Raw genomic sequence first — 21,745 nt, forward strand, 5'->3', positions numbered from 1 at the left:
TTTACATCAGTTTCAGGTTACTTTTGCTACGGATTGTTCTCAATTGGTGAAGATGGTTTCGGAACCAGAGGAATGGCCGGCGTTTGAGAGTTACCTGCACGACATAAAGCTACTGAAGACATATTTTACTAGCTCAACGATCATTCATGTACCCCGGACGGAAAATCAAAAGGCAGATAGTCTAGCACGATGTGCCAGAAAACAATCGTCTTTCGTCGTTCACATGGATGCCGAGTTACCAGTTTGGTTTGCAGAGTCTATATGAGTCTGTTTGTTGATGACAAAAAAAAAAAAAAAAAAATGCTTGAGATTTCATACTAATTAAAACAGATAAAATAAGTTCTATACTTTTATATGATGAAAATGTCTTATATGCAAACTAAATGATTTTGCACTTTGTAGTATGTTATGTACTGCGTGCCATCTACCATGTGATGCTATTTTCCATCGTTGACAGAATATTTTGAAAGACTACTAATTACATGTAAAACATCTGGACATTATATATATATATTTTTTAAAAGTATTGCAGTTTTATTGTAACAATGATGGTATTACATTACTCTTTTAAATTGTTATCTACCCCCAAGTAGTGATACTGGATGTACTCTGTCACATCTACTCCAAAAGATCTATATTTGTAAGATTATTAGCTTTGTGATATATAAACCAACTAAATTATTCTGATGTGTTAAAAATAGTAAATATACAATTTAGGAATTTAACTGGAAGTAGATTCGATTGCAAATACAGCCGCTATTTCTCTCTTTAGGTTATTCTCTAGCAGAAAATCTAACTTGATATCAAACAAAGGTAGCTTTACTGATCGTTGTTATTATAAACCAAAACTCCAACTTGATTAAACTATACTCGTCATCATTTAAATAACTTAAACGTATATACGATAATACAATATTATTTGCTTAAAAAATATTTTATCTCCAACTTTTTAGATAAGTATTATTGGAGCTTGTTATACATATGTATCCTCGAATCCATTTCATCCCAATAAAATGAAGTAACTTTGCATATATGCAATTATAAAAATATAAACATGGAAAAGTTAATATCCATGGTTATTGATTTTATTATAAAATATACCACAGCTTACAAAATTGGTACTCGCATAATGTATCTTTTCAAAACATAGATAGACGAATTATTAACTCATGCACACATTTATGTACGTATGAGTTTTCGTTTTGTCCACTAAACTTAGTTTCATCATTACATTATTAAAGCCATAATGCACCAGCGCGCTTAAGGATTGGAACAAGAGAGCGATGAAGGTGAAGGCTCATGACTTGATTGGCTCCACCAACGAGCTGCCCTCCAATGAACACCACCGGATCAGTCGGGCTGCAGCCAAGCTGAGCCAATGCTTGCTCTATTTCCTTTCCTCTGTTCATCTCGTCCAGCTCTTAGATCGTTGGGCTCACGCCAAAGTCTATGAAGAGAGTCTTGATTGTGTGAGACATGCAGCACGAGTTCTTGCTAAAGATCACTACTGACTTCTCGGAGATCATCTTCTGTAGCTTATCCATTGGTGTTGTAACGTGAATCTTGTTCGAGAAGAAACTCGGGAGGTAGAAAATAGTTGTGTTTTGATTGAAATAGGAGGTTACGGATGAAAATTGAATAGCCAGAGAACTTATAGAAAGAATGTCAACTAGCTGGGTGAAGATGAGAGGTGACTTTGAGTTTATGTGTTTGATGTAGTGAATGGTCTATAAGGATCCTGTATTTATAGCTTTCATGTTACTAGTTTAAACTTGTGAAGCCTTTTTCGAGGAGAAACAACTTTAGCACAAGTAAAGTAGCCAGAAAGATATTGAAATATAAAACAAATAAAAACAAATAAAATTGAGATAGTGGACGATGTTCTAAAGTATTATAGAGTTTCATTCCTCTTGCCTTTGTGCCTCTTGCAGCTAGAGAATAAAAAGTGCAACTATCAACTTATTGGGTAAAACGTACAGATAATAAAATCTCTTAGAACAGATGTGACTGTGAGGAATATTTGATACGGACGAACAATGTTATGTCTTTGATGTCTTATTTTCAGTGTCAAAGACACATTTATCCCATAATTACATTTTTTCATGTAAAAATACATTTCATTTCCTTATATTACATGAATATGTACGTTTTTTTTTCTTAAATAAGGAACCTATATGAGGAATACCCTAACAATTGAAATTGCACATCTTCAATTTATACTAGTTTTGATGTTACATTGTTCACTATTTTGTAATAATTTCGAAAGAAACATATTGACAATGGGATTGGACACGAGATGGAAGTCAATAATTTATTCAAGTAATACTAATAATATTTACCGATGAAAAGTATTACAAAATCTGCATCACCGTCCTCTGCGTAGACGCGAGATCGTATGGTATATCTCCAGAATAATCTTATTCTTGTTTTTCTTTTTGTGTTTGGTGATTTACGTGGCTTCTTTACTGACATTCAAATGGTTCTTCTTTTTCATAAAATTTCATCATAAATCAATTTGGGAATAAAGCAAAAGAATTATGATTCTTGACATCGCAGAGATTCTATATCACTTCTCCAGGATAAAACTCATCAACGGAAAAAAAGCCAGATTCTTATTTTAATAAATGTTTTATCTGTTTCTTGATGTACGTAAGGTGGCCGAATTATGATACGGAGAGTCATTCATTATTCGTAAGGAGAAATTTTACATATACATTTAGTCTACTATCCAAGTGCAAAATATACACAAAATATTACATAAACTTATTATATTCTAATTAATCTACAAATTTATTGACAAATAAATCCAAACTTCTGCGTGAACTTAGCGCCATACGCATCATAATTCGCATCGTAAAACAACATGGATGAAATCACCGCATCGGTTTGTTGTTAGGTCGTAGGGCGGGGCGAGATAGTACGCCTCTTTGGTTCACCGGTTGTGTTTGTCATCTTGCACAATCGAACTCAAAGACGAGAGAGAGAGAAACAATAAGAGTTTGAGAATGAAGAACAAGCGGCTCTATTTTACGTGAATGAAAACAGAGACAGCTCAAAGCTCAAGAACAATATGAACTCTGAAAGAATTGGATCAATGCTCTCATACCATGACAATTTATGAATTGCTCAATATCAACTTGTGTATTAACAGTTTAAAATAAAACAAATATAATAGAAGATATTCTAATTTTTATCAAATCTTTATTATTTAAAATCATTAATTATTATATATATTTTAGCATATTAGGTAATTTCGTAAATTTTATTTAAAGAAATAATGAAGAACGTTAATAAAAAATTTATGGTTAGTTTAATAGAAAGGTTATTATATATTTAGATGGACCAATCTGTTTTTTTAAAGAATTTAATAACAATTTTTGTGATGATATTGTAGTACACGCATAGCTAGTATTCTATTTAGCTCCTTTGAATCCATATCTTATTGCCAAACCTCATGAACCGGAGGATCTACATTCATCTATTTTTCTATATCCATCACTGAAGTAAAATTAACTTGATAAATTGAATTTTTTTTTTTTAACTCCCGAAGTACTAGTGATGGAAAGTTTTGGGCCTCATCATCAAGTTTCAACATTACCTCCAGTAAGTGAGGATGTCGTAGAGATTTTGGTACAAACTCACTTTGTCTTAGCAACTCGCTATAACGAAACATGAGGTTTGGAATTGTTGATACATTGGACAGACTTGCTGGATCATGACAATTCACGGGTGTTGGCGAAGGACTTGAAATCAGACTTGCTTGCTCAGTCTCGCGGATGGGGGTATTCATACGCCTCTAAAGACTTATTATAGGAAAAAGAAGCGCGGGAAACAGTCGATGGAAGCAGCAGAAGATCAAAATACTGATGACATGGACAAAGAAGTCAGTTAGTCAACGAGTTGTGGAGGGAAGAAAGACTTTGTTTAGCTGGATGTTTGCTGTTACAATTTATTTTCAGAATAAATTTCAGTGTTGTTGCTTTAGTTTGTTTCAGATTTCATATTTCGAATTTGTGAGTGAGACGAGCTCTCTTGTTGATATTAGAGCCAAGGCCCAAGTAATCAAGCGAAGCCCATCAGCCCATAATATCATGATTGATACTATAAATTTGTGTAATGTTGAGATGTGTATTAACTTTGCTGCTGTAAAGGGAGCTTCCCCTTCATTTATGAATATCAATTTAGAATCATTTTGATTTTGAAGGCAATCTAAAGCTTCCTCCTTTATTTCTGTTTCTTGCATAATAAAGCTCTTTGAGCTATGTCTGTATCACTTTCTTTTATGTCTCAATAAGTTCTTTTAAGACACAAATCTCTCTAATTCACAAATGTCATCAGTTGAGACTCGTATGAGAGTGCTCGGAGAAGCTCGCGAGAGTGAATCTGATATCTCTTGAGTGCATATTCGAAGCTGTAATCAAGTTTCGTATTGATTGAGATACGTTGAGTTTGTTTACATTAGTCTACGTGAGAGGAGAACATATTGATATGTAACCAATAAACCATTTGGCCGGTTTAGGGCCTTTATTAATATAAATATTTCAATTAAAAAAAAGAAAAAAAAAAGAGAGGAGAACATATATATTTATGTGATTATGAATATGTGTTTTGAGAAAAAAAACGTACTATCAAGATATGACATGGATCGTCCGTATCAAATATTCCTCACACCTAATCTAAAGAGATTTTGTTATCTGTACGTTTTACCCAGTTTATTGATAGTTACACTTTTATTCTTTAGCTGCAAGAGGCACAAATGCACATGGGTTAAAGTTGATTCTCTCAGAAAAAGGCTTCATTATAGTTAATCCGTAATATGAAAGCTTACGTACTTTAAAAAGTTATATATATACGACCCTTATAGAACATCCACTGCATCAAACACACCAACACAAAATCACTTCTCATCTTCTCCCATAGATATCACACTTTCCCAACTAGCTAGTTTTTCAGTTTTCATCGCTGTTCTAGCATCCGCTTATCATTATTTCCAATTTGCTTTCGGGACACACTTTTACATTACTAGACTAATGGAAAAGCTACAGAAGATGATCTCCGAGAAGTCAGTAGTGATCTTTAGCAAGAACTCGTGCTGCATGTCTCACACAATCAAGACTCTCTTCTTAGACTTTGGTGTAAACCCGACGATCTATGAGTTAGACGAGATCAACAGAGGAAATGAGATAGAGCAAGCATTGGCTCAGATCGGCTGCAGCCCCACTGTGCCGGCGGTTTTCATAGGAGGTCAGCTCGTTGGTGGAGCCAATCAAGTCATGAGTCTTCATCTCAATCGCTCTCTACTTCCAATGCTTAAGCGGGTTGGGGCGTTATGGCTTTGATTAAATATAGAGATGTACTTACTTAGAGGATGATTAGTTATGATTGTAGATGCTCTCTACAGCTTTATCAATATGTTCTCCTCTCACGTATACTAATGTTGAAGTTGCATCAGTTGTATGATATATATCCTTTAGTTTTCCCATCGGGTTGGTAATTTTTCCCATTTTTAAGATACATATATACAAACAGATGTAATTATGAACAGGAATGGAAGTTTAGAGATGTTTAATTGAGTTTTGTTTATAAAGATTAGAAAAATGTAAGGAGTTTGTTTCCGTTAAAATGATTTCACTTCTTAAATTTTCTAAATAAATCAAAATCGATACAATATCTCATTAATTAAAATGAGAAAAAGCCAAGTTAACGCAAGGTTTTGATACGAGTTAAAACTACAATTTATAATGATGAAGATTTGTGAGATTTTCTACGCGGCCTCTTTATTCAACAGTCAAAAGATTGTTCTTACGAAATTTAGAGAATACAGCTAAGTTTTGTATGATTCTTCGATCTCATTCCACGAGGATAAGCTCAAAGGAACAAATAGAAAACAGCTCTACTGTGATCCGGAGAGTCATATTCTACAGATTTCAAGGTAATTATATCCCGTACGTAAATGTCTTACGTAAACGCACATATAATCGTATCGCATCGAGACTCTAGCTCCACAAAAGGCTAGAGTCTGGATGCGATACCTAGCTCCACAAAGGCGACCCTAGCTCCACAAGCCCACCAAAGGCGACCCTAGCTCCACAAGCCCAGCATCCAGACTCTACATTTATTGTACGAACAGACGCACCATGGCGCAAGGAAGCTAGGAAGGCAGGCCTAGGTTGGACAGCGAAGGCTTCGTCTACTCCGGTGATGTGTCAAAAGAGACCTGTTCACCATGTCTCCTCAGCATTATTGGCTGAAGGACTAGCGGCCAGAGAAGCTCTACTCTTTTGCAGAGATCGGGGCATGGATCGCATTCACCTTGAATTGGATTCCTCCCAGCTCATTAAAGTCATACAACAAGAAGAACCTATAATTGAAATCCATGGAGTACTTGCAGACATTCTCCATTTTAGCAAGTCGCTCTTTGTTTTTTTTTCTTGCTCTTGGATCCCTAGGAACCTTAATCTGGTGGCTGATTCCTTGTCTAAGGAAGCCCTTTGTATGGGTGAGGACGTTATTGCCTTCACGTAACTCTGCTATTTGAATTTAATGAAAGTGGTGTTCAAAAAATAAAAAAATTCGTATCGCATCCAATCTACAACGACGCCATACCATGTTATATTCTTATATATACATTTATCAATTATATAACATTTAATTTAAATTAGTATTTTAAAGTTAATAAAAGAGAAAAAGACAAAAATAGCACTAAATCAAGTTTTTGTTCCCAAACTAGCACTCAAGGTCAAAAGTCACAAAAATAACACTTAATGTTTTATCAAAAGTCACAAACTTAGGGTTTAGAGTTAAAGGGTGGGGTTTAGGATTTAGGGTTTAGGGTTTAGGGTTTAGAGTTTAGGGTTTAGGGTTTAGAGTTTAGGGTTTAGGGTTTAGGATTTAGGGTTTAGGGTTTAGAGTTTAGGGTTTAGGGTTTAGAGTTGAGAAATGAGGTTTTGGGGATAAGATTTCAAATTTTGAAAAATAAAAAAATTAAAATTTTCAAAGGATAAACTTAGAAAGATGTTATTTTGGTCATTTTAGTTTTTGAGTGCTATTTTTGTGATATAAACTTAGAAAGATGCTATTCTGGAGATTTGCCCTTAATAAAATGGTCGTATTTTCAGTTTGTAGTTTAGAATCTCATTGCATATTTGTATGAAAAACAGAAGTAAATCCAAAACATAAATGCTTTGTTCGATTTTAAACCGTTGGAGTAGGGCGGTGCTGATTTCGCTATATCCCATCAAGCATCAATTCTGCTTCACGTTCTTAGTTTGTCCTCTTGTCTCAAATTTTCTGATTCTCACCGAAAAGGAACTAATTCTCACCGAAAAAGAAGTATAGCGTAATTTTAGTAATTTCATTAATATAATTACATTAATTATTATTCCATATTTCACTCACATTAATTATATTACATTAACAATACATCATATAACCATAATAATAATAGTGAAAATGTTAATTTATTAGTTAATCAACAATAACTTTGCGCTAATTAAAAAATAAAAAAATGTAAAATAACTCGGTTTTATATGGTTAAACGTTCGGTTTAGTTTGTTTTACTAATTTTTTTTATATTTTAGTTTCAATCAGTGGAAAATTACTTAGCCAAAAACATAATTCAAAGACATGTTTTGTAGATAAAATAATAACTTAAATCAAAATAATAAAAAATGTATTATATTTATTGTCACTTAATTTTTCTCTCCATATAATTATTTTACTAAATCAAAATTTCTTTCATTTTCATTTAATTTAGCCTAACACATAGAAAGAGTCTTTTTATTAGTTTATAAAATCAGTTAGGCATGCACATTGGCTATCCATTTAAGTATGAGTTGTTTTTTGCGGGTATCGTTATTTTTTATTTTTTGAAATTAGGCCCCGTTTGAAAATTATAAATTTATGTGTTGATTTTGAGTTGGGTCATTCTGGGTCGGGATGAGTTCGGTTCTGATGTATATGAACCTAAAAATATCTAAATAACAAATGTATCTGAAACGGGTTCGGATATTTGTATCGAAAATAATCATATTACCCGATTCGGTCCATGTCTTTTGAAATTAGTTATATTACAATCCATCTAAAATATATAACATTAATTAGAAAAAAATAAATATTAATGTATAAAAATGTAATAATCAATACCCGCGCGGATCAAGTATTATAAGAAATGTTCAGTGCCACAAGAATTGTTGATTTCGTATTAGTCTTTAAGGAAAATGGACGAAGCATAGTTAGGTGATGATTGTTTCAGTAGTTTTTAGTTTTACTTTTTGGTTTTTAGATTTTAGCTTTTGGTTTTTAGATTTTGGTTTTTGGTTTTCAGCTTTTGGTTTTTGATTTTTGGTTTTTAGATTTAGATTTTGGTTTTTGGATTTGCTGTATTTTTTTAAAATTTTCAAAAATTAACTAATACATTACTTTAAAATAATATAATAAAATAGAAATAAATATTTAGATTTTACAATTGAAATTTATCAAAATTCTGTGATTATTATTTTAAAATAAAATACAATAACATATTTCAATTATTATATTTTTATAAAAAATATATTATAGTAAAATATAAATCATAATATATATATAAAATTACACAGAAATAAAAATATTAAATTTTGAAACTACTTAGAAATTTTTCTTATATAAATCATTTTTAATTTTTAAAACTTGAATAGAAATAGTTTTTCTTATATAAATATTATAAATGATACAAAAATAAAAATAGATAAAATTTTGAAACTAATTATAAATTTTCTTATATAAATTATTTATATTTTCTTAAAGTTGAATGGCAATTTTTATAATTCAGGATTATACAATATATTTTATTAATAAAACATATTATGTTTTTATAATTTTTTGTTATTTTTAATGTGACTAATAATTATTAAAATTATTCAATTGTTTTACTTATAGAAACTAATAACTAAGTTTTAAAATTAAATAATATTATTTATAAAATATATAAATTTATTTATAGATATGGAACACAAATTAAAATATTTCACATTATTGTTTAAATGATATCTAATGTACAAAATATTTTATGATAATTTTAATTTTTATGAAAATATTATTTATTAATTATTAATTAATTATAATGTAGTAGTTTCAACAAAAAAAATTAAAATTCGTTTTTCTTCATGAAAAACTAGTTTTACTAAATTTTAGGAAATCTATTTATTGAAAATCTTGATGGCAACTCAAATGGTTTTTATAAAAACAAAAATTAAAACCAAAAACTTGATTGGATGAAAAATGGTTTCTACAAAAGCAAAAACCAAAAACTAAAGCAAAAACCACAAACAATCAACACTTTAATATTTCGTATTTGTCTTTTTTTTTACAGCTTAAGCTATATAAGAACAAATATTGCTAGATGATTGATAATTTCTTTATTTATCTAACAATCTAAGCATATATAATAGTTAGCAAAAAAAAAGGTAATAGCTAGCAGTTGTGTAGTCTTTTCGATTGTTTTTATATGTATTTGCCGTCTTTTTATATGTCTTTTAGAAAACAAAAAGTTTGGAATTTGGTGTTGTCTTTTTATATCGAGATATTAGTGATTTTTATATTGTTTAAGAGATAGTACATCAAGCATTAAATGACGGGGTTGTATCCAAATACAACAAATAAGATATAGTCTCTCTGTCAGTCTACACAAAAGTATTTCACATCTGTAAATATAAATAGGGGCAAATTGCTTGACGACTTTCATATCTCTTCTCAGTTCATTTCACGTGCATTCTCCAACTGAAAAAAAGTTGTAGCAAATGAATTCTCTACAAAAATCCGGAGGGTCTTCGAACGAAGAAGAAGATATGTTACTAGCCATGCAACTTTGCGGCATAGAATTCATCGCTTACGGTGTAAAAACTGCAAGAGAATTAGATTTGCTCGAAATTATGGCTAAAGCCCGGCCCCTAGGGACCCATCTCTCAACGTTGTATTTGGCATCAAAGGCTGCACCAAATAATCCAGACGCTCCGATGATGATTGATCGATTGCTACGGCTCCTTGTTGCATATTCGGTGTGCACATGTAAATTAGTGAAAGACGAAAAAGGAAGAGAGTCAAGGACATACGGACTAGGAAACGTTGGAAAGAAGTTCATCAAAGATGAACATGGAATTTCTATTGCGCCCTATGTGCTTTTCCATTGTTCACATACCAAAGGAGTTACATGGTATAATGGGGATATACTAGAGACATTTTAAATGTCATAAAATTCTGATATTGTGATTTTATTAGGTATTTAAATCAATATATATATATATATAAAAACATTTCTAAAAAATAAAGTCAATAAAGTTATTACAATGGATGAGATATTTCAATGGTTTATAGTTAATGGTAATTTTTAATGCAAGTTTCATTGCACGAAAAGGTCTTACCTCACGGAGTCAATACTAGAAGGCGGAGCATCGGCGTGGGAGAAAGCTAAAGGGGCATTGGTATTTGAATACATGAAGGAAAATGAAAGTCTCAAGGAAGATTTCAACGAGTCTATGATGAGCCATACGACAATAGTAATGAACAAAATATTAGAGAATTACGATGGGTTTGAGAGTTTGAGGGATTCCACGTTGGTAGATGTAGGAGGTGGCATAGGCACTAATCTTGGCCAAGCACTCTCCAAGTTCCCACATCTGAAAGGTATCAACTTTGATTTGCCTCACATCGTCTCGAAAGCTCCCCAAATTCATGGTAAACTTTTTCTTTTCTTGGGTTTAAATCATTGTAAACTTTTATCGTGTCTTTTTCTTATTTTTACTCTTTATTGGTAAGCTAGGTTTCACTTCAATGATTCTTAATATTGATATATTCAAAAATATCAGGAGAAGTTAGATTGAGGATAACCTTACAACTAGTGTCTAGTCTAGGAAACATCATATAAAACAAAGTTAAGGACTGCAGTTTACACGTATTATTAAACGTTCATGATGCTTCATCTTACCATAATGTCGCCTTGTAGAGCGCCTAGTTAGTTCTTTAAAGTGAATAAATACACACTTTTCAGGCGTGGAACATATTGGTGGTGATATGTTTGATGAAATTCCACGAGGCCAAGCCATGTTGATGAAGGTATATAAATTTGAACTCATTATTATATATAGTTCAATTTTCACAACATATAAGTATATAACTATCTACGGCGAAAATGGACCTACTTACTTCAGAATACTTACATGAAAAGTGGGTCCTTCTGAATTCTGATACTACTCACATTTCATTTTGGTTTGACATGAATAAGTGGATACTTCATGATTGGAGCGATGAAAAATGTGTGGAGATATTAAGAAACTGCAAGAAAGCAATACCAGAAACTGGAAGGGTAATCGTAATCGAGACGATAGTCCCTAGGGAAGTAAACAACACTGATATAGCAACCAAGAATGCACTACATTCAGATATAGGGATGATGTGTTTAACGCGTGGGGGCAGAGAGAGAACCAAAGAGGAATTTGAAGTATTAGCTATGAAAGGCGGATTTAAACTCCCAAATTTTATTTATGGTGCTTACTCTTTTTGGGTCCTTGAATTATATCCAAAGTGAATTGCAATTTTACTTTTATTATGTTATTGTTAAGTAAACAATATTGTACTCTCTTTCGAGCCTGGAATATTGGTTGTTGTTGAATCTCTGTCTGTAACTTGTATGTGATTTGTGTTTATGTTATAAAAGAGAGAGGGAGTATAACCCTGATAATGCAATCTTCATCTATATTAAGTTGAAGCTGATATGTATCGTGAAGTCTCTTGTGATTGAATTACTTGTAAAGCACTTTATGCACAAGAATTTGCGGAGTCAACCTAAACGAGATTTTCTTTTGACGGCTCCGCCGTCTCCGTCTCTCCCTCTCAGGTGAATCTCTTCACGCCTCTCCACAAGTCCTCTCAGGTTTAGTTAATCCTCTCCACTATGCTTCCGGGGGCTTGGGCTAAGCCATTGGCATTTGTAGAATCTATGGTGGAAACAGCTTAAATATTTTGTAGGCCCTTGGGCAAATTTTTAAAATGGCCCCTTGAACTATAATTTTAGTCTAAACCAACAAAGATAGTGTCATTTATTAAACAAGCCATATATAGTAGACCCGTTTTGGATTTTGATCCACTATTTTGGGCTTAATGTTTGTTGTATGTATTTTTGACTTGGCCTTTTGTAATTCAACCATTAAACTATTAAATGAAATTAAATAAAAAACGTGAATATGTTAGTAGTGATAAGCGGGGTGATAAGAGCATGTTTATTGTATGTCTCTTAGGTTGAGTCTCTTAGCGTAATATAAGATACGGTCTCTTAGCTTTTTTAGTTAAAAGCTAAAAGACCGTATCTTGGGAAAGCTAAAAGACCGTATCTTATATCACGCTAATAGACCCAACCTAAAAAACATGCAATAAACATGCTCTTAAGTAACGCTAGAACGTTGACAAAAAAAAAAGTAACGGTAGAACAGTTTTTGGACTGGGCCATCGCCCTGCTCTCCCTTGCACTTGAGCCGGCCCTGGAATCAGCTACCTTAGGTGAAGCCTCAACAGAGTGGCCAGCTCTGTCGTCCAAATATATAGGCTGTAAGAAACATCACAAAGAGGTTGTCAGGAAATCAATAATAGCTTCCAAATATGCTACTCCACCTGTTGTTACTTTGTTTCCAACAGATAAGGATGAATCCGGAAACAAGGAACCTACATCGAGCTACTACTCCAGAGTATTTGGAGGATGGTACTCCTAATGTAACTATTCCCAACAATGTTCTTCTTCACGTTTTGCAGAACCAAAAAAAAACTTGATAGGTCAGTTCCACCGCTGTTTGGTACCTCCTGGTGGTCTCGTATATGCTGTGCTAAACAGATTCTGGGGTAGGAAATGTAATATTTCTATTAGAAAGACAAGTGAATTTCTTATATCTTCCACATCCCTGATGAGGCTACGAGCAAATGGGTTCTCCAGCGTAGTTTGTGGCATGTGGATGATTCTATAATGTTTGTAGCCCCGTGGACTTCTTCAGAATCTCTATCTCTATTGGAGATCTCAACAATCCCTCTTTGGGTCACGCTTAACATTCTGAGTCAGCTATATTCCATCCTCGGAATTGAATGGATTGCTTCAGGTTTAGGGGAACCTATGTTATCACATAAGCCGTGGTTAGATCCTACTATGTTAGGTGAAGCTAATCTCCTATGTACTCATTGTATATAACCCTCTTGTATTGCTCACTTGAATAATAAGAGAAACATTACGTTTACATTGAAATCATTGTAAAACAGTCAACACATTAGGCTAGTACCTATGCTAGATAAACAAATTAAACAAAAATATATCGATCATCTAGCTATACGACATGCTAAATAAACGAACAAAAGATATTGATCATCCAAAAATATGTGTGGCGTTAGTTCGAGGGAAACCTAACAACTATTTCCCCATCTAGGACATGTTTTAAGAAATTTTCAGTGAACACGGTAATTGTTGCATACGTTATCTCTAAAATAATCTATAAGCGAAAATGGAGGAAGCATAGTTAACATTTCGCATTTGTTTTTGTTTTTTTACATCTTAGGCTAGAACATCTGCTAGATGGTCAATATTTTGTTTGTTAATATAGCATATGGAATAGCTAGCATAAGTTGCGTAGTCTTTTTCGATTATTTCTACACATATTCGTCCAAGTTTTTGCTGTCTTTTTATATGTCTTTTAGAAAACAAAAAGTGTGGAAGTTGGTGTTGCCTTTTTATATCGAGATAGTATGGTTGTTGCTTTGTTTCAAAAAGAGATATTAGTATTACGTACAGAGCCGGTCTTGACAATTATAGGACTAGAAGCAGTATATAAAAATGTGGCCTATACATATTAACTGATTTTAATTATTTTAAAAAATATTAAAGATGGGCATCGAACCATGTGAGTATAGCGACCACTCTACCACTAATGCTACTAATACATGTTTGTCAAAATGTGGCCGGTACAATACATAATCTCTTGGCGTCTGGAAGCACATGCTTCTCTCGCTTCCGTCAAGGGCCGACTCTCCTTACCTATAAAGAGGTGATTTGAAACACAACTGTCGTGCTGTGTTGGGTTTTCCGTCGTTAGCCCAAGTTTAATCTTTAATCAAGCTATAACCTAGAAGCCCAAAAAAAAGAAATATCTAGAGAAAAATGAAGAAGGACGAAGAAGTGTGTAGAAAAGGAAATGTGTAGAATATGAAGTGTGTAGAAAATGGAGTGTTCTAAAACTAACTTTTAGTCTCCACTTACTAGTATAAATAGGGGTGTTTAGCACCATTTGTAATCATCCCACAACAAGCAAAAGCAATCATAAATAGAGAGTAGTTTTTAAGAAAGAGTTCTTTCTAAGAGAGTCATAAAACACTCTCTAAACACAAAGTTTGAGTAGCAAACTCCTTTCCTAAAATACGAAGGCTATCTCAAACATAAATCGTCTACATTACATCTCAACCTCTTAAATAAAATATTATCCGCTAATTTTCCCAACAGCTGGTATCAGAGCAAGGTTACCGTTATCTTTGAAGAAGTGAAGATGGAGGCCACCGTTACCTTTGAAGGTGACATGTTCAAGCTTACGACGGACAACTTCTCTTATTGGAAACCGATGATGGAAGATCACCTTTATTGTAAGGATTTGCATGAGCCCATCATCATGAAGGATAAGCCAGAAGGAAAGGATGATAAAGCAAGGGAGATTCTTAATACGAAGGCTATCTCAAACATAAACCATCTACATTCCATCTCAACCTCTTAAAGAAAATATTATCCGCTAATTTTCTGTACGCTCATTCTATTTTATTTTCAGCACTCTACATTTTCTTATTAAGCATTAAAAAGCATGTATTTGTGTCAAAATACAACAAATATGAGTTTCGTGTTTGGCAGTCTAGACAAAAATATATCACATCAGTCATATAAATAGTGGATTGCTTGACGACTTTCATATCTCTTCTCTATTTCATTTTATGTGCATTCTCCAACTAAATTTTATTTTTTGCACATAATGAATTCTCTACAAAATTCCGGAGGACCTTCGAACGAAGAAGAGGATATGTTACTAGCCATGCACCTTTGCGGCATAGATCTCATTGCTTACGCTGTAAAAACCGCAACAGAATTAGATTTGTTCGAGATAATGGCTAAAGCCAGGCCCTTAGGGACCCATCTCTCAACGTTGGATTTGGCTTCAAAGACTGCACCAAATAATCCAGACGCTTCGGTGATGATTGATCGATTGCTACGCCTCCTTGTTGCATATTCGGTGTGCACATGTAAGTTCGTGAAAGACGAAAAAGGAAGAGAGTCAAGGACATGCGGACTAGGAAAAGTTGGAAAGAAGTTCATTAAGGATGAAAATGGAGTTTCTATCGCATCCTATGTGCTTTTCCATTGTTCACATACCAAGGGAGTTACATGGTATGATCTGATATAATACTTCTAAATGTCATAAGATTCTGATTTTATTATTTTATTATTTATGTAAAACAATATCAATATAAATAGAAATTTCTAAACAAAAAAATTTAAGAAATAAATTAATACTATAAGGGAAAATTCCATAAAGTATCCTAACTAAATTTGGTTATCATTTTATTATGTATGTAAAATAATATCAATATAAATAGAAAATTCTAAACAAATAAATTTAATAAATAAATTAATAATATAAGGGAAAATTCCATAAAGTACCCTAACTAAATTTGGGTAACGCTTTAATATCTAGACTTTTTCTACCAAGTTTAATATGTTAACTAATTATTTTTTATTATAATATATTAACTTTCAAAACTATACTCATTTTAATATTTAAACTGTCCTTATTTTAATCAAAAAAAAAAAAAATCAAAAACATTGTTTAAAATACCCAATCTTAAAATTTCTAATTTTATTTTAATTTTATAGGAATAAAATTATTAAATAAATTTTGTTATATCTTAAAATACTAACTATTTAGTGTCAAATTTAACTTTTAGTTCAAATTTAAAACTAATTATTTTTCATTCAAAATTATGTTTTTCTAAATTTTATTCATAACTTAGGTACTTTTATTCTTTAAAAAATAAATTAAACATTTTATGATTTTTTTAATTTGAAGTTGTTTTAAATTTCGTTTGAAAATAATTTATTAAAGTAAGCACAATTTGAGTATTAGATGAACATTGTTTTAAAAGTTAGTGTATTAAAAGGAACAAAATAATTATTTATTTATTAACAAAATTAGTTGGGGTATTTGTATGAAATTTTCCCTTACTATATTGAGATATTTTCATGATGTTATAATGTTACTGGTAATTAGTTCTAATACTTGTTTCTTTTCAAGAAAAGGTCTTACCTCACGGAGTCGATACTAGAAGGCGGAGCATCCGCATGGGAGAGAGCTAATGAGCCATTTTTATTTGAATACATGAAGAAAACTGAGAATGTCAAGGAAGATTTCAACGAGTCGATGATGAGTCATACGACAATAGTAATGAAAAAAATATTTGAGAACTACCATGGGTTTGAGAGTATGAGGGATTGCACATTGGTAGATGTAGGAGGTGGGCTAGGCACTAGTCTCTCCCAAGCTCTCTCCAAGTTCCCACATCTTAAATGTGTCAACTTTGACTTGCCTCACGTCGTCTCAGAAGCTCCCCAAATTCATGGTAAACTTTTATTATGTTTTTTCTTGTTATTACTCTTTACTCGTAAATTAGTCTTCACTTCATTGATTATGAAGATTGATATATTCAAAAATATCAGCAGATGTTTGATTGAGGATATAACCTTACAAATAGTTTATTCTAGGAGACATTTTATCAAACAAAGTTGAAGGAGTATAGTTAATACGTATTATAAAACAATATTGGTCCTTCATCTAACCATCATGTCGCTTCGTAAAGTGCCTAGTTAGTTGTTAAAAGTGATTAAATAAACTCTTTCCAGGCGTGGAACATATTGGTGGTGATATGTTTGATGAAGTTCCAAGAGGCCAAGCTATATTGATGAAGGTATATAAATTTGAACTCCATCATTATAATTAAATTTTCACAACATGTAACAATGTGTGGTGAGAATGGACCTACCTACTTCAGAAAACAAAGATGAAAAGTGGGTACTTCTGAATTCTAATACTAAACAAAATTTCATTTTGATTTGATTTTATTAAGTGGATACTTCATGATTGGAGCGATGAAAAATGCGTGAAGATATTAAGAAACTGTAAGAAAGCAGTACCAGACTCTGGAAGGGTAATCGTAATCGAAACGATAATCCCACGGGAAGTATCCGACACTGATATAGCAACCAAGAACGCACTGCATTTAGATATGATTATGATGTGTTTAACGCGTGGGGGCAGAGAGAGAACGAAAGAGGAATTTGAAGTATTAGCTATGAAAGCTGGATTTAAGCTCCCAAATTTTATCTATGGTGCTTATTCTTTTTGGGTCATTGAATTATACACAAATTGAATTACAACTTTTACTTATACATGTTATACTTAAATAACGTTCAATTGAATTACAACTTTTACTTATACATGTTATACTTAAATAACGTTCTAATCTCTTTCAAGACTGGAATTTTGGTTGTTGAATCTCTTTCTGTAATTTGTATGTGATTTAAGTTTATATTACATGAGAGAGAGAGAGAGAGAGAGTACACCTAGGCATGGGCATAATATCCGTAACCCGAAATCCGAACCGAACCCGAACCGAAAAACCCGATCAGTATCCGGTCCGAAATGTAAAAAATATTTGAATGGGTCTTGTAAGGTGGTACAAAACATATCCGAACCCGAAGTGTGATTAACCGAACCCGAACGGGTAACCCGAAAAACCAAAAAAACCAAAAAATCCGAAAAAATATCCGAAGAAACCGATCTGAATGTCCAAAATAATATACAATATAATTATATGAAACATGAATATATACTTCAAATATTCAATTTCTTATTTATTTTGATATGTTATCTAACAATAAGTATTTAAAATTTAAATAACTACCTTAAATACTTAATTATATATAAATAAATATATATTTCTTATGTTTTACTTTTAAATTTTAGATTTTATTTCGGATATATCCGAACCGATCCGAGATAACCCGAATCCGAATGATATATGATTACTTTATGGGTTCTATGATGTGATACAAAACCGACCCGAACCCGATGTGTTATATCTGAACCCGACCCGTACTTACAAATTTACTAGAATGGGACCTAAGAAGTGTTATAAAAGAGAACCGAAATACAAAAAACCCAACCCGAACGCCAACAGGTACCCGAACGCCCAGGCCTAAGTACACCTTAATAATGCAATCTTCATCTACGTTAATTTGGAGCTGATGCGGTATGTATCCTGAAGTCTCTTGATTGAATTCTTTGTAAATCACTTTACTCACACGAAACTTTAATCCATTTAAAGATTCAAATATGTTTAAACGAAAAAAATTACAATCTTTTGAATTTCGTTCTAAAATAGAATAGAAAGTGAAACACTAGATTTGATTTTGGGGTGCATATATAGTATTATAAATGGATTAAAATTTCTCGATCTTTTTGTTTTCTTCATGCGGATTGATCGATCTTCCTTTGCTGTTTTTTCCTACAAAACCCCAAAAAACATGGCAATTTCTGCAAGATATAATTCTTATATGGTATTCATACTAAACTCGTACAACACAATACATATGAAATGAGATTTTATACCTCTACTAAATCATCTTTAGTGTGATTTAGCGTGATTTCGACACAAAAACCTTCTTCAACCCAACACTAAAAATCACACCATTTTAGTGCAACACTATAATTTCACACCAAATTTGGTGTAATACTATTCACCACACCAAACACTATTCACCCCACCAAAATACTATTCACTTAATTTATTAATAAAATAAATAATTAAATAAATGACAAATAAAAACATAAATATATATAATATAATAAAATAGCTTTTAGTATAAAGTTTGGTGTTATGGATGGAGAAGAACTTTTTTTAGTGCTGAAATTACAATTAAAATAGTGTGGTTTTGACACTAAAATTAATAGTGTTATGGGTTAGAACTGAAATGTCATAGTTTTCTGTGGATGCAACTTCTACATGTTCCGGCGCCTCGGTTTCTACATTTTCTTTGGTCAATATTTTTTGAACTTCTGATTCTTCTGTATCCTGAGTTTTTATATCCGGTTTTGGTTCCCCAATCTCAGAAGATGGAATTTCAGTGTCGACATCACTGGAATCAACTTTATCTTCCATACCTTTTTCCTCCTTTGCTACTGTCTGAATATCATTCTTTCTGCTATTAAAACCCCGAAAAGGAAAAATATGCCTTAATGTTTTCTAGACAACACCTCGGAAGAAAAGAAAGTTAGAGCATGACTAGTGATGGTTTCTGAAGAAAAATTTCTCAGAAAAGTAATAATACAATATTAAAAAGTAAGAAAGAGAAAGACTAAAAAATGAGGTACGTTTCTTTACGGCGAATCGTTGATAAAGTGGGAAGAAATGGTTTCTACGACAATCTCTCTTTTACTGGTGTTTTTGTTTTCTAACTATTAAATTTAAATCAGATAGATAAATTAAACTAAAATATTAATATACGTGCTTATGAATCTGTATCGGAGAGATTGAACACTTGATGATGCTCTTATATATTAAGTGTATGCTTTCTATAAAGTAACTGTCTTACAGTTTACAGAAAAACATCAATTTTATTTAACAGCTAGATTTTGACCCGCCCTTTATATTTGTGTTTATTTTAATCATATTTGTGTTTTTTTTCTAATCATATTTGTATAAAATATTTTTCTTAAATGATTAGTAAGAGGATTTAATCTATTCTATTAAAAGAGTTGAACCAAATCTAGATTTTGATCTGTCCTTTAAAAAGGTGGGTATAATTTTTATTTTAAATTTTTTGAAAAATTTAATTTTTAAATTTATGTATAATATATTTGTATATTTATATTTGTGTATAATATACTATGCCGATACTTTTTATAATTTGATGTATTAAAACATTTTTTATTAGACTAAACATTTATCAATTGGTCATGATCAGGACCATTACCTATTCTGACATGTTCTTTCAAATGGTGGAATTAAAATTAGATAAAAATTAAAATTTGGTTTAATTGGGTGGACCGACCCAATCATTAACTTATTTACAACGCCAAGTCAATGTTTGGTACAATTTTCAAAATATTGATTATCTATTCTATTAATAGATCATGGAAAGTAACAGACAAATCACCTTCTTTAACCTGGAATAAATCCTTATAAATATTTGGATCTGAGTTTTAATATGATGCGAGTGTTTTTGAATGTTTGATTCGAATTGTTCATTCGGCCTGATATATATTTAAGATTCTTTCGTTAGATAAGAAAAGGGCAAGTGGTTCTTGTTAACCAGTTAATAAATAATAAATATTTTTTTTGAAAAAATAATATTAATATTATTTAATGAGACATTTTTATAATACATATTGAAATTGGTTTACCAATATTGTTTTGGTTTATGAAATTAAAATTGGTCTATATATTAATTAGGTTTATTAAACCGATTTCAATATTTATTTATATACACATATATATATATACATATAAAATATACATGAATATAGAAATACAAAATACACAAAAAAAAACAGCCGACAAAAAAAACATAACTAAACCTAAAACTAAGTTATCGTCCTCCTCTTCCACCGCACCCTTGACGCTTCAGCCATCATCAACGCTTCAGCCACCATCGCTTCAACTGAAAAAGAAACAGTGTAAGAGATCCAAATCCTCTCAGCTTGACAACTGCGACGAAGTTGAGACCGTGACGACCAGAAAGCTTGAGACTGTCATCTTCTCAGCTTGCCAACGGTGACGAACTTAAGATCATGACGACAGATTGATTGTCTCAGGCACTATTACCAAGGTTTGCTTTTTTAACCGCGAGGTCGTAGAAAGTAAATCTAGAGGCGGGCTTTTAACCGACAGTTTTAACTCCGTTTTTTTTTAATTTCTTACCTGATTGGGTTTATCCCCTTGGTCCGTGCGTCGCCTTGCCGGAATATCCACCGGGTTCTTCCCCCGACCATGGTCGGAGGGACCGCAGCTTCTCCACAGCTTCACTCCGGAACGAGCATACTCTCTCGAGATGAAGCTTCTACCGGCTTTTGAGCTCAATTTGAGTTGGGAACAGAGGAAACAGGACCTTTGAAACCGTCCTCAGCGTTGCCACTTCAGTATACTGGGGATTTCTGGTATCTGATAAACGGAATCTCGGTTCGCACACGCTGGTATTTCGAGTATAACTGGATCCCAAAGGCATCAGCTGAAGTCCAACACACAATCAATCTCAGTCACCGCTTAACATCGCGTTCAGGGGAATCCCTCACGAGAAAGGAAGATATGGCTTACCGAAGACTTTCAGCAGCTGAGAAGGGAAGGGGTTTGAAAATGGGGGAACTTCAACCTCCCCGCACAGCGCGTGTAAGAGTCCCTCAACCTGATAATACAGAGCTATTGCGCAAACACTTTTTGACCCTAATAGAGAAAGTCACAAACAAATCAGCTTAGAAAGTGTGATCTTTAATCCCATTCTTCACGGAACACTGGAAAACGGAATTTAAACCAGTAGGAGCGGATTTGGGTAATGGTTTATTCCAATTTCAGTTTGACTTGGAATCAGACCTGCTGGCTGTGTTGGAGCAGAGACCATACCATTATGCTAGATGGCTGGTCATTCTACAGA

The 21,745-nt window shown here is 32.6% G+C and overlaps 3 protein-coding genes and 1 pseudogene across 4 annotated transcripts; 3 read left to right on the top strand and 1 right to left on the bottom strand.

The window, feature by feature from the left end:
- Positions 1-1,038: 1,038 nt before the first annotated feature.
- Positions 1,039-1,761, bottom strand: LOC106379185 (annotated as a pseudogene).
- Positions 1,762-4,569: 2,808 nt separating this feature from the next.
- On the top strand, positions 4,570-5,482 carry LOC106379184 (monothiol glutaredoxin-S4). The gene has a single exon (XM_013819191.3). It carries the CDS (start codon positions 5,031-5,033, stop codon positions 5,337-5,339), a length of 309 nt encoding a protein of 102 aa, XP_013674645.1. The 5' UTR covers positions 4,570-5,030; the 3' UTR covers positions 5,340-5,482.
- A 4,202-nt stretch (positions 5,483-9,684) lies between these two features.
- Positions 9,685-11,728, top strand: LOC106379182 (caffeic acid 3-O-methyltransferase-like). 2 transcript variants are annotated; one of them, XM_013819190.3, is made up of 4 exons: positions 9,685-10,189; positions 10,391-10,659; positions 11,024-11,088; positions 11,258-11,728. In XM_013819190.3, exons 1-4 carry the CDS (start codon positions 9,777-9,779, stop codon positions 11,558-11,560), a joined length of 1,050 nt encoding a protein of 349 aa, XP_013674644.1. In that variant the 5' UTR covers positions 9,685-9,776; the 3' UTR covers positions 11,561-11,728. The 2 variants fall into 2 exon arrangements, with proteins under 2 accessions (XP_013674644.1, XP_013674643.1); XM_013819189.3 differs by having other exon boundaries at positions 9,690-10,189; positions 10,391-10,710.
- Positions 11,729-14,304: 2,576 nt separating this feature from the next.
- On the top strand, positions 14,305-17,531 carry LOC106379181 (caffeic acid 3-O-methyltransferase). The gene is made up of 4 exons (XM_013819188.3): positions 14,305-15,430; positions 16,340-16,659; positions 16,940-17,004; positions 17,164-17,531. The coding sequence occupies exons 1-4, from the start codon at positions 15,018-15,020 to the stop codon at positions 17,464-17,466; spliced, it is 1,101 nt and encodes a 366-aa protein (XP_013674642.1). The 5' UTR covers positions 14,305-15,017; the 3' UTR covers positions 17,467-17,531.
- The last annotated feature ends 4,214 nt before the right edge of the window (positions 17,532-21,745 follow it).

This window comes from Brassica napus, chromosome C1, assembly GCF_020379485.1.
Source record: "Brassica napus cultivar Da-Ae chromosome C1, Da-Ae, whole genome shotgun sequence".
Lineage (NCBI taxonomy): Eukaryota > Viridiplantae > Streptophyta > Magnoliopsida > Brassicales > Brassicaceae > Brassica > Brassica napus.